The following is an 11884-nucleotide window of genomic DNA, read 5'->3' on the forward strand; positions in this document are numbered from 1 at the left end:
ATTTCCTTCTGTGTGCTTTGAGTTTTATTTTAAAAAATGTTTACTTCCGTCCGCATCTCTTTCCTTTGCTTAACTCTGTCAGTTTTTCTTTTTCTTTTATGCACTGAAACCCTCCTTGGGGTGTTTTTAAACATTATCCTGCAGAAAAGGTTTGTTGCTTAGCCCTCTGCTATTCACATGTTCATGTGTCAGTGTCATGAAAATAGCATGAATTCAAGGGATGCCTCTTAAACTAAATTAGATACAATCACTGGTAAAGACAATGTGCTTGTAAAGTCACTTTAATGTACTGTGTATGTACATCTAACCACATAGAAGTAACCTTGTTTTCACTTTAATATATTTTGTAAATGTATCTTTGATTCAACAGACTAAATGGTGCATGTTGTTCAAATAACCTTGGATGTAGAATCATATAATCCTCAAAATCTGGAGAAACGTCGGCACATAATATGTCTTATTGGATTCATCAATCAAAAATACATAATCTTTTTGGAGTGTTTCCTTCATTCCCTTCTCACTTCACTTCAGCGGCCTCTCTGTGCGCACACACATGCACAAAACTCCAAACATATGCAGCTCGTTAAAGAGGACAGCTTCAGCGAAACCTGTAAAAATTTCACGCAAGGTGCTGTTGTTCCTCTAAATGGAGAGTTCTGGTTTCATGTTCAGAACCTGTGGGCTAAATAGTGGCAGAAAGCCTCCAGCTTTCATCTCCTCCCCACTTAAAGTGTGCTCTGTTTAGCTCCCTGTTTGCTGTCACAACTTCACTGTGTTTACAGAAGAAAAGCCCTGATGGAGGTTGGCACCTGTCGTTACGCCGCTTTCACCTTTTTGATCACTGTGCTCGCATGACGCTTCCAGACGTTTATATGGAGGGCAATAATGTGGCACGGAAAACCATTTTTATTGCAAAAATAGCCTTTATTTTGCTGTATTTTCCCCCTGAGATTAAAAACAAACAATAACAACAAAAACACTTCACAAACACAATGGCGTTTCATGCTAAGTCTGTGCTGTGTGCAGAAAATTCAGAGTGTTTCCTGGGACCTTTGTTCACTCACACAGGCTTCACTCAAGAAGATTACCACAAATACAGAGAGAGACTGGCCTCAGAGCCCAACCCTGCTGGTGATGAACTTTCTAAACAGCATCATTTAATATAGTATAATATAATGTCTGAGTGCAGCACTGTGCATCAGTGAACAGTAACTTCATGTTTTTGACCATCGCAGCATCACGTCTTCGTCTTGTACGGCCTGGCTTCTCTTTTGAAAACAGGTTTTTGGTCAACGGACAGTAGCAGGCGTGGTTTCCAATACAAACAATTCACAATAACGCTCCTGACCCTGCAGACAGCTTTCTTATCTGTACTGAACACAAAGGGCTTACGAATAAGTGGGTTTCTTCATTTCTTATTCAAATGCTAAATGGTGCGTAGTTTCAAACTGCATGACACTTAAGCCTCCCGGTCTCGCTTATCTTTGAAAAATCAGTCACTGTGACATACGAGCAACTAGACTTTGGTTTGTCCCACAGTCTCACATTTTAGTGACGTTTGAAGCATCGCCGATGTCGATGACCTCGAATGCCTGGTTGTCGTGTCCTTCTCTGAAGAGGTGATGATGCCCTTTGATGTTGTGGAAACAGTAGGCGCAGTGCGCCGTGGCCACTGGCACCACTTTGGAGAAGTTGGAGAAGTCCACCCTGTACTTGCCCTCTTTGCTCCTGGAGATGATGGGCAAGAAGTTGTAGCCCCACATGATCTCCTGCGGGATAAAAGAAGTCCGCACCTGGCAGGCGGAGCTCGTGGACTCCGCCGTGCCGTCGAGGAAGACGACCAGCTCAAACTCTTGCTTGTGAAGGGTGTCGACCGCCATCTCGAAGAAAGGGCTGCTCTTGTCGATGATGTGGTAGAGCGTGAGCGGGCAGACGAAGAAGAGGTTATCCTTCCCCGCGTCCACGTTGAAGTCAATGTTCACCTGGTCCATGATGATCGTCTCCCCGTCCGGGGTGTTGGTCGTTCTCAGCAGCTTGCCGTAGATTTGGCTTCCGATCATCAGGGTCTTGCGCAGGTTGGCCACTCGGATCAGCAAGCAGAGCGTGCCGTTCTTGGGGCATATTACGGCCATCTCACTGAACGAGATGGTTTTAGCTCTCTTTTTCGGCAGGGAGATTTTGGACAGGATGACTCCACACATGAAACAGTTAATAATCGCTCCGAGCAGGGACTGGATGATGAGGAGGGCCACGGCGCCCGGGCAGAGCGGCGTGAGCGCCCGGCCGCCGTACCCAATGGTCGTCTGTGTTTCAAGGGAGTAGAGGAACGCCGTGGTCAGTCCCACCACATTGTCCACGCACGGCGTGTGATCAGAGGCGGGGTTTTGCCACGTCAGGTCTCCGTTGCTGCGGGCGATCCAGTACCACAGAAGGCCGAAGATAAACCAGCTGAGGGTGAAGGAGGCGATGAAGAAGAAGAGGACGAAACGCCACCGGATCTCCACGAAGGTGGTCCAGAAATCGGCCAGGAAGGCGAAGTGCTTGCTGTACTTGATGTTTCCATATTCAATGTTGCAGCGGCCGTCTTTAGTCACCAGTCTGGTCCTGCGACTTCTCCGTTCCGCCAGACAGTCCTGAATGCGTTTATTTAAGGTTTCAAACATGATCTAAGAGCCAAAAACCTGTGAGACAAACAGAAAGAGAAATTTGTAATTTGTACACAAACTGAAAATGCAATATCATTAGAGCAGCTCAGAGAGCAAAAAAAGGGACTGAAAACTTCCAGAAATCAAAGATAAGTGGGAGGCAGAGTTTGATAACAACCTGCTTGGTTGCTGTACTTGATGTTTTCATTAAGTACAGCAGCCGACTGTTCTGAAAATGCACTGATTAAAAAAATTACTTTGCACTGATGTGAAAGTTTACAAATGCTCCACTGCTAGTGTTGAACTGGAAATGATGAACATTAAATGAATTATTAAGTCAAATAAAATGTACTGGAAATGCAACAATCTACTACTCAAAACCTTAATATTAATGAAAATATGCTAAGAAAATTTAAAACAGCACTTATAAAACCATATGAAGAACCAAAGAATGAACACTGAGGTGAGACGAGAGCAAGGAGCCATTTTTATGCATGAAAAATATATATTTTCAGTAAAGAAGTGTACTATTTTTGCAAAAACAATTTTTTTTCCTGCACACGCATGGTTACACAGCCGGGTTTCACTGCGTACAGCTCCTGCTCAGTCTCACGTGTTCCAAGCTTCGTTGTCCCTCAGCAGTTTTAATCATCACTGAAAAGCTATAATTCTGGACGTACGCAGCGCCGAAGTTTATGAGAAACAAAAGTTTCCACTGAAGCGTCACACATAAGCGTTCCAAATAAACCAAATAATTTGGGAACTTTAGTCCCGTGCAAGTGTCTCAACACAAGGATCATCTTTGTTTGCTGGGTTGCAAAAAAACTTAAACCTGGCATTAAAATAATTTGAGCCGGCCCAGCCAGAGCCAGCAGACATAACAACCTTCATTCAAGCTCCGACTTCTCACGAGTCCGGTGCCTGATGGATGGTAACTGGCAATATTGGCTGCACCATGACTTCTAAATAAGCACGGCCTCTGTTCTTGCCAATTCATGCAAACAAGCATTTGGATTACAGCGCGCTTGTTAGCGAGTGTGAAGTGGTCTAAAACCATCGGTGCAGTGAGTTTACGTTTTTGTTTTTGCAGCCCGCAAAGTTCGCATGCAGTCATTCTGCCAAAAGAAATCTGATAATCACAGTGTGTTGCCTGTTTGGAAGCTCTAATCCTTCAGTAAGTAGACATTGTCATTCTGCACTTAATCACCGGGTCAGGATGCTTCAATGAAGCAACAAGCTATGTGCTCATATCTGTTCAGTTATACCGGTTCTTCAAGAGGGTAAATTCTAAATTAATATTTTTTTTATGAGAAAACTGCAAACTTTACAAATGTAAATAACCTGCAGGAAACGGCAGCTTTAGATATGAGGCTGTTAGATATTTTATCCTCAATGTCATTAATAAAAGACTGAAATTTTGCTTTGAATGGGATGAATTAGGTCACAACATGCATTCACTTCCATATTACTTGACAGTGACTGAAACGTTCAAGACTTAAAAGTGACTCATTACAATAATCTATCCGTCCTTAGGATTTGCCTTCACTTCACAAACAAATGCAAAATGTGAAACGTTCTGCTTTGTCCTCCAGAACCAGTTAAAATTGAGGTCAGGCAGAGGAAAGTGGAACATGCCCCCATGATCGAACACATCCTCTTAGAATTAAATAGGAATTCAATTCAGGACAAACTCACCTGACAGAAAGTCGTCTGTGGTGCATTCAGAGCCTCGATATACAGGAATCTCCTCTTCGCCCCGTTCTTTGTCTTTAATGGTCACAAGTGATTGACAAAGTTGAGGTGTGTCCTCTAGCGCCTGTTGACCGGCACCTGTCTGCATTTATAGTCCTGTCTCCGTGTGCTTCCAACAGTCAGGTGATGTTTACGCCCACACACACGCACTCGCAGACACACACACACACACACACACACACACACACACACACACACACACACACACACACACACACGCAAATGCATCCAATTTCTTGGCTCTCGTGAGTTCTGTTTACCCCACAGATGCCTGGCACCAGGGCCACGCTGACCTCTATCGTGCCATCGCACTCGTGGTGCACAAGTCTCGAGGAGTTCCTCTCCTGTTGGTGGATTCTTGTCAGATTTTCAGCTTTCAGTGTTAATACTGTAAATACAAAGTGTATACAGTGTATGTGCCAACGGTTCCGGCTGTCTGCATATTAACAGACTATGTGGCATCATTTGCGTAGACAAGTGAACAAGCGTGCAATTTTATTTACTATATTCAAATTAGTCAACATGTAAAAAATGTGATTAGCAATGTGAGGAATTTTGCAGTAAATACTGTTACACAGGCACCGTTTGCATAAATTCTTGAGTGCATAAAAGAAAAACAACAAAAAAACAAACACACAACGTACATGTGTCCATGCACGTACACCGGCACTTCTCCAAATTGATCAATATTAAAAGCATGTTCAACACATCCAACCTCAGCATTTCACAACAAACACTTGCCCATTTTTTCGACAGCCAGAGCTGTCCTGTGATGAAATATGAGAAGCCATAGAGCATAAAAAGGTGATGGGGTAAGACAACTGAGGCTGCAGCTATGAAAAAGGAACATGCTCTAGATCCAGAAGAGATAGATAGCTCTAGAGGGGGTCGGCAGCCGGGAAGCAAATTGGTTGGTGAGCTGAAGCAGCTTTGAATGCTGAGGGGAGAAAAGTTGTGTGAACTGTTACGGGAGTCATTTTTCAAATGTATTGTTCCCAGTAAAACCGATGGAAAATGCCATCGTATAACCTTACACCCCGCACAAAGTGTGCTCCTCTGACAGCAACAATACATCCATGCTGACATGCAACAGCATTAGGTTTGCTCAGTTTCGTAGAATTAGCCCTCTTGTGAAGCACCAGTAATCCTTTCTTGTTGAATAGGCCAGATGAATCGTCGACGGCTGGGCTGGTTGAGCAGACCAAAGTCCCTTTCCGAAAGTTGCTTCCTACAGGTGAAAGTTTGAATTTCATTGTGTGGAAAGAGCCGTGTGCAGATTTTAGAAGGATTAGATTTACACAGATCAGAAATTAAACCAGAGCAGTATTTATGTCAAGTATATTAAAAGCTGACTGACACTAGTACAGTGTGACACAGATGCTCTCAGTTTATGGACGCAGCAGCAGAGTTGGACAACGTTTCTCTTTTAAGAAACATACTTTTATCTTTTATGACTCCGGATATTTATCGGATTAAATCTGAAAAAAAAAAATTCTTTCCTCACACTACTTTTTATTTTTGTGTATTGTTGCCACACAGGACGCTGCTCTAAACATTCATTTTAACAATGTTTCCACAGTGACAATAAAGAATTATTCTCTTCTGTTTTTAATGTAACTGACAGAGAAACAACGCCCTGCAGTATGTATGGATTTCAGATGCATACATGAGGGTAGCACACTCTTCGTGTTTTGATAACAATGGATCCTCATGGAGACGTGAAACAACGGAGGTTTCACGGGTTTCACAGAAGCTGTCAGCAGGCGTGAGGGAAACAGGACAGAGCAGTTATCAGAATTCAATCAGGCCACAAGTGGCAAACAAAACGATGGATGCCCTTAACTGGCGACGTGTCTCAACATATTCCTTCTCACGTTAGTGACATTCACTGATAGACTGTGTTAAAATGGTCTTTTAATGTCAAAAAGTATCCAAGTTTATAAAAAAAACTGCATTTAGATGAAATAAAATACATGTATTATGAGGCCAACAGTCCATAAAAACATACATTTTGTCATATTTCATGAAATATTCCTTTTTCCCTTTCAGAATGAAATGAATGTCGGGCTGCTGACTATATTGCTGACTATATTTAATGCTTGATTAATGTGCAATATCCGTCCCTGCCTACTCATTTTGCACTTGAGCTTTTTTCCTTTGTTAGTTATTGTGTGAAACATATCTGAGGGTTCTTTAAAGAAATGACAGTGTAGTCACATCATTACTAAACAGTGAAGTTATGGATCATCAAAATAAACCAAGACTATCTCACTGGCTCTTGAATCTTAATATGTGTGCCACATGAGAGACGGTTGAGTTGTTTGGGTAGTACAACCCAGCATGCACCATGACCACTACAGATACTCTGTGCAGTAACAGACCTGATATCTGACAGGTATCAGTGGCGCTGCATACATCTTATATCTTTGCTATGGAGGATTCTCAAAGGAGTCGTAGTTTTAACTGATCATTTCTGCCAACCACAGAAACACTGTAGACTGTTGCAGAATTGCAACAGGTACTTCAACTTATCCTCACGAGGCCCAGGACCTCTCAGTCTCTCAGTGCACTCAGACACGTCTTCACGGAGACACCTCAGGGTCACTGGGATCAGCTCCACCCTCACAGGCTGCTCTGCTCTACGTCCCTTCCTGTGGGTTCAGACATGTTGGCATATCTTCCTTCCTTTCGCTCTGTGGGATGTTCAGTTTAATTGTCTCCCCAAACTGTCAGCTCACGTTCAGTACGACCAACTGCTGAAGTCTGTCCAGAGAAAGGACGAGGTCTGACCTCAGTGTTGTCACTGCAGTGATTTCAGGAAACTGGGACTTTTCCACTCTGCCGTAATGCCTCGGGCATTTGAGAGAATTCTTGCATGTGTTGTTTTCTTGCGTTGGAAAAATACAGTCCCTGAGACTCTTCAGCGGCTGGAATGTCTGTTTACCAGGGTCGCTCCTCTTTGAGATTTGATGGAGAAGTGATCGGTAGTTTTCTCTCTTGATCTCAGTCATTGACCAGCTTCCAAAATGATCAATGATTTTAACTGATATCAGGTCTTTGGTTGTAAAACTGAGACTTGACATCTCTTAAAACTTGTTAACATGTCGTTCATCCTATGAAGCTGTTCTGCATTCAACAAGTTGTCATAACCATTAAAGGTTCATATCCTGCTTTACTGTTGTCGTTTATTTGTAGCTGACTTGTGAAACCAGGGTGGTCCACCACAAATGGAAAACCTGCAAACACTAAGTTTTTTGCTTTTATTTTACAAGATTATCTGTTTATATTCCTACTCTAGCTGAAATCTTATTCTTTGTTAGAATATTTTGAAAAGAGAGTGAGTATTGTAAGAATCAAAAGAGGTCATAATTCATTGCAAAAAAGGCGAAAAGCACCAGGCTGAAACCTTTTATCAATCATTTCAATTACGACTCGGATAAAAATAAAGACTTTTTGGCTTCTTTTTGTATGATTTTTCCTTTCCTCTTTTCATTTGTGGCTCAGATGGTCTTTCATAATATTCACAGTTTTTACATGCACTGCTCTTCACAATAATATTTGGTTGAACACAATTGCTCTGTGCCACTGTGCATTGAAGACGAGGGTCGTGTGTGTGTGTGTGTGTGTGTGTGTGTGTGTGTGTGTGTGTGTGTGTGTGTGTGTGTGTGTGTAAAAGGAAGGGGGTGGGGAAATGTGCACTGGTGGCAGCCATTCTGCTGGGTCATCATGCCACTGAGCATTCATATTCTATATCCATCATTCCCGGAGTAAAAATGGCAAAGTGCTAAATGCCAAGCGTCGCAATCCCAAATTGTGCAATGTGCATGTAAAGCATTTCTCTCTTATGAGAATGAAACTGAAAGCAACAAATATCTTTGACTTGTCACCAGTCTCATTTGGGAAACTGAGACGTCGGCAACGCAGGAGAGAAAAGTGCAAAGCTGCTGTTGTGAGTTCAGACTCTGCATCCCATATTTATGGCTCTGGGTTCAATGTGTGTGTGTCAGTCGGAGCTGAGGTTGTCAGTCCTGAATGAGGACCGAGAGCAGTAGACGTTCTGGAGGGTTTGCAGACTTTTTAGTCATCCCATTATCTACTTTAGCTTCACATTACACACATCTCATACTTCTCATGAATAAATATATTTGATGACTATAATATGAAATGTATGCAAACTACAAAGATAGCATCCGGTGGCAGAGACCTCTGGAGATTGCATGTTCCTTCTATGCCTGTTTTATTTCTTATGTACGTTGTTCAGAATATTACTGTGGCTGATAACATCCGAACGACGACTATGTGCCAAAATGAATGAATGGCTTTATCAACACATTTCCCAAAATTCAACAGGAGTGCGGGATTCTTGCCAATAAACCAACACACACTTTGCAGAGTGGCGTCACACTGGAGTGACTTCTGCATGCCACAAACTGTGGTGATACGCCACAAATATCTCAGAATCCAAAGACAAAGGCTAGGTATAGGAAGGCATAGGACATTGAGAAATTATTGTAATTCAAATTTATGGGCATGAGCTCTTCATTAGGGAGGGAATACCTCCCTACCTTACATCAACTGGCCAAAGGACTTCTGAATAAACAACCTGAACATTTAAATCACTGGAAAAACAAAAAAAAAAAGTACAACCTCTCTTTTCAAAAGCTTGGATCACCATTTTTTCAGTCTCACTTGTCTACTTTTCAAACCATTCTGCTGTGACGCAGCAGTAGGATTTTATTCTCTATCATCTAAAATGACGCAGAAAAATAAAAAACCTTTGCCTAAAATGATGATGCCTTCTTCTTATTTGAGCAAAGTACATGGCAATCGCATTCTGTGCATTTCCAAAACTGCCTCATCCTCCTCTTACGTGAGCCAAATATCATGAGTCTCACAGAGAAATTCCAAACAGAAGAAAAAGTATCGCCGAGTTACAAATCCTAATCTCTGCTCTTCAGTGGTTATAATGACAACCTGACAGTGCCTGCCGCCACATTTAGAAGCGCAGCACTGTAGAAGAAGAGGGTGTCTCTCGACTTGCGTTTTAAACCCTTTACATGAAAGTCTTGCAGCTGAAAAGCGCCGGAGATTTTCCCTTTGCATGAGTGTCTGCCTACAGCAACGCTCGGAAAGTACAAGATTTTGTCTCTCAATGAGAACAGATCCTGACAGCAGTTCCCCACAGACTGTAGTTTTTAACACACATTCATTAGAGGGGGAGGAGGTCGCTCCAGCATTTCCTGACATTGATGGCCTCGGACAGAGACATGGCGCAGACTGCAGGGGGAATCAGCCACGGGTAATGGACTGGAAAAGTCAACGAGACGTCGACTCTTTTGTGTTTGAAAAGAGAACGTGTTCCCATTTTGTCTGCAGTTTTGAATTTATGTTTCATCTATTGAAACATATTTAAGGTGATAACTGAAAAGCCAACAAGCAGTAATTAGCTGATTCGGGGGGGAAACTCAGCAGCAGGAACATTTGTGGGGAATCAGGTGGATTCCTTTCCCATGAGAGAAAATCTTCAAAAAAGAAAATAATTTCAGAGCACAAGAAAATAATTTCACTCAATCAAACTTTTATTAATGGATTTGTTGTTAGTGTATCGAAGATTACTTAAAATCATTAAACATATTTCAAAAAATACATCTTCTAAAACTATTAGTGTTATAAGAGTAGGTAGTTTGCATGAGAAGAGTTGAACTTTTCATTGCCTTTAGATCTCAAAATCTGTTTCTATTAATGTCTTATAATGCTACAAAGATTTGGGAATCGGGAATCCATTTAACTTATACCTGTTATATAATTCATTCTGCTGGGGTGCACAATGTAGTTACGCTGGCTGGTCTGGTTCATGGACTGAAGACAAACCGGGTGCTGATTTGGCTCGACGCGGCTAATCAGTGTGCGCAAGATCATCAATCACATGAAGACCTGACGAGATGGACTGAAGGTGTGTTAGTGTGTGTTTCGACTTCAATGCAAAACAGGACGGTTCATTCATTTATGTTTTTTTTTTTTTTTTTGGCAGTCCCAGCTGACACAGAACTAAAGGTATAGCATCCACACTGGACAAATCAACACAGAGACAGATGATCAGGAGATCCACCAGGAGAAACATATTCAACCCACTGGAAGAACACGCAGAAGCCAGATCAGGAAGCACTGAAGCCCTGAACTGAATGGAAGTTATCCAACGGCTGAGAGGCAGCGGTGCTAAACACCGTCCCACTGTATGAACCAGCACAGCCCAAAGAGCTCAAACCAGACCATCCGCAGGATGTGACGGTCTTTGGCAGTGTTGACCGGCACAGACAGATTTCTGCTGATGTGTGTGAACAAATGATGGAATGACGTTTCTCCATGTAAATCAGACTCAAGACCCCCATTCCCCACATGAGCAAGTGTGAACAACACATATGAAACCACTAAGAAACCGATAAGCGAGTGGTTTTTATGAGATCTCAGTAAAATTATCTTTTCTTTTTTTTTTGCAGCTCAGAAGTGAACAGAAAATAACTTCCTGCAGTACCGGTTCCCCTCCACACAGTGTCACTGTGCCTGAGCCATGCAGTAATGCTGACTGGATGAAAAGTCATCTTCACCACTTGAAGTAAAACCGCAATAGAGCATTGACTTCAGAATTCAAGGGGACAATGGCTTCTCTTCGAAACACTTACGCAACACTTGTACAGATATGATGTATTTTTAGAGTTTCCTCTGTGAACTGGTTTAGAGAACAGGACGAACACATGTTACAGGATTTCTAAATTATGCATTCATATATAGCTGCGCTGTGGACGTTCACACTCACGTGATTTATAATTAAAGTTTTAACAGATGGTTTAATACGTTAACTATTCCTTTTATCTTTACAGCAATAGTGCACACGCATATCTATCTAAAATGAAAAGAGTGGATATTTGTTTGTAATGCTCCACATTCTTAACTTTGCTACATGCATGAACATGTTTGAACAGTGTCGACACTAATGAATTTAAGCCAAAGCTCCACCAGCTTGCTCCGACAGAATCTTTAATAATTCACACCTTTTTCCATTGCAAACATACCTAGCCTCTTTAAGAATTCACTAGTTTTCCTTACTATTAAATGCAAGCTTACAGTACTGCAAAAGTACTGCAACAGCAAACGCAAAAGAAACACTTGGTCGATCAGTTCAGTATTTTAGAAGTGGCTATAAAGCCCTGCACCACAGAGCAGGGCTAGGTCTCAAACTTCTGAACTCGCTGCTTAAATCCCCTCTAACATGTCCCCTTCCCGGGTTATTTTACTCCAGCTCTTTTTCTTTTCTTTTCTTTTTTTTCCATTCTGAGCTGATATGCAGTTCATCGCCACGCCATAAACTCTGACAAGAAGATCAATCAGAGCTAATGAAGCTTGGTAGGAGGTGAGAGAAAGCAGAGCGAGGTGAAGCCGACAGGGGGAGCTGGATGGGGGGGGGGGGGGGGTCCGTGGGGTTTGCAGGA

At 42.3% G+C, this 11884-nt stretch overlaps 1 protein-coding gene across 1 annotated transcript; it reads right to left on the reverse strand.

The window, feature by feature from the left end:
• Positions 1–916: 916 nt before the first annotated feature.
• Positions 917–4453, reverse strand: kcnj1a.1 (potassium inwardly rectifying channel subfamily J member 1a, tandem duplicate 1). The gene is made up of 2 exons (XM_030107953.1): positions 4341–4453; positions 917–2681 (listed from the first exon to the last, which is right to left on the reverse strand). Exon 2 carries the CDS (start codon positions 2661–2663, stop codon positions 1542–1544), a length of 1122 nt encoding a protein of 373 aa, XP_029963813.1. The 5' UTR covers positions 2664–2681; positions 4341–4453; the 3' UTR covers positions 917–1541.
• Positions 4454–11884: the final 7431 nt, after the last annotated feature.

Source organism: Salarias fasciatus, chromosome 14 (genome assembly GCF_902148845.1).
Source record: "Salarias fasciatus chromosome 14, fSalaFa1.1, whole genome shotgun sequence".
In the NCBI taxonomy this organism is placed as follows: domain Eukaryota; kingdom Metazoa; phylum Chordata; class Actinopteri; order Blenniiformes; family Blenniidae; genus Salarias; species Salarias fasciatus.

Coding starts and splice junctions, on each gene's coding strand:
- kcnj1a.1 (XM_030107953.1), bottom strand. CDS start 2,663: ATGTTTGAAACCTTAAATAAACGCATTCAGGACTGTCTGGCGGAACGG.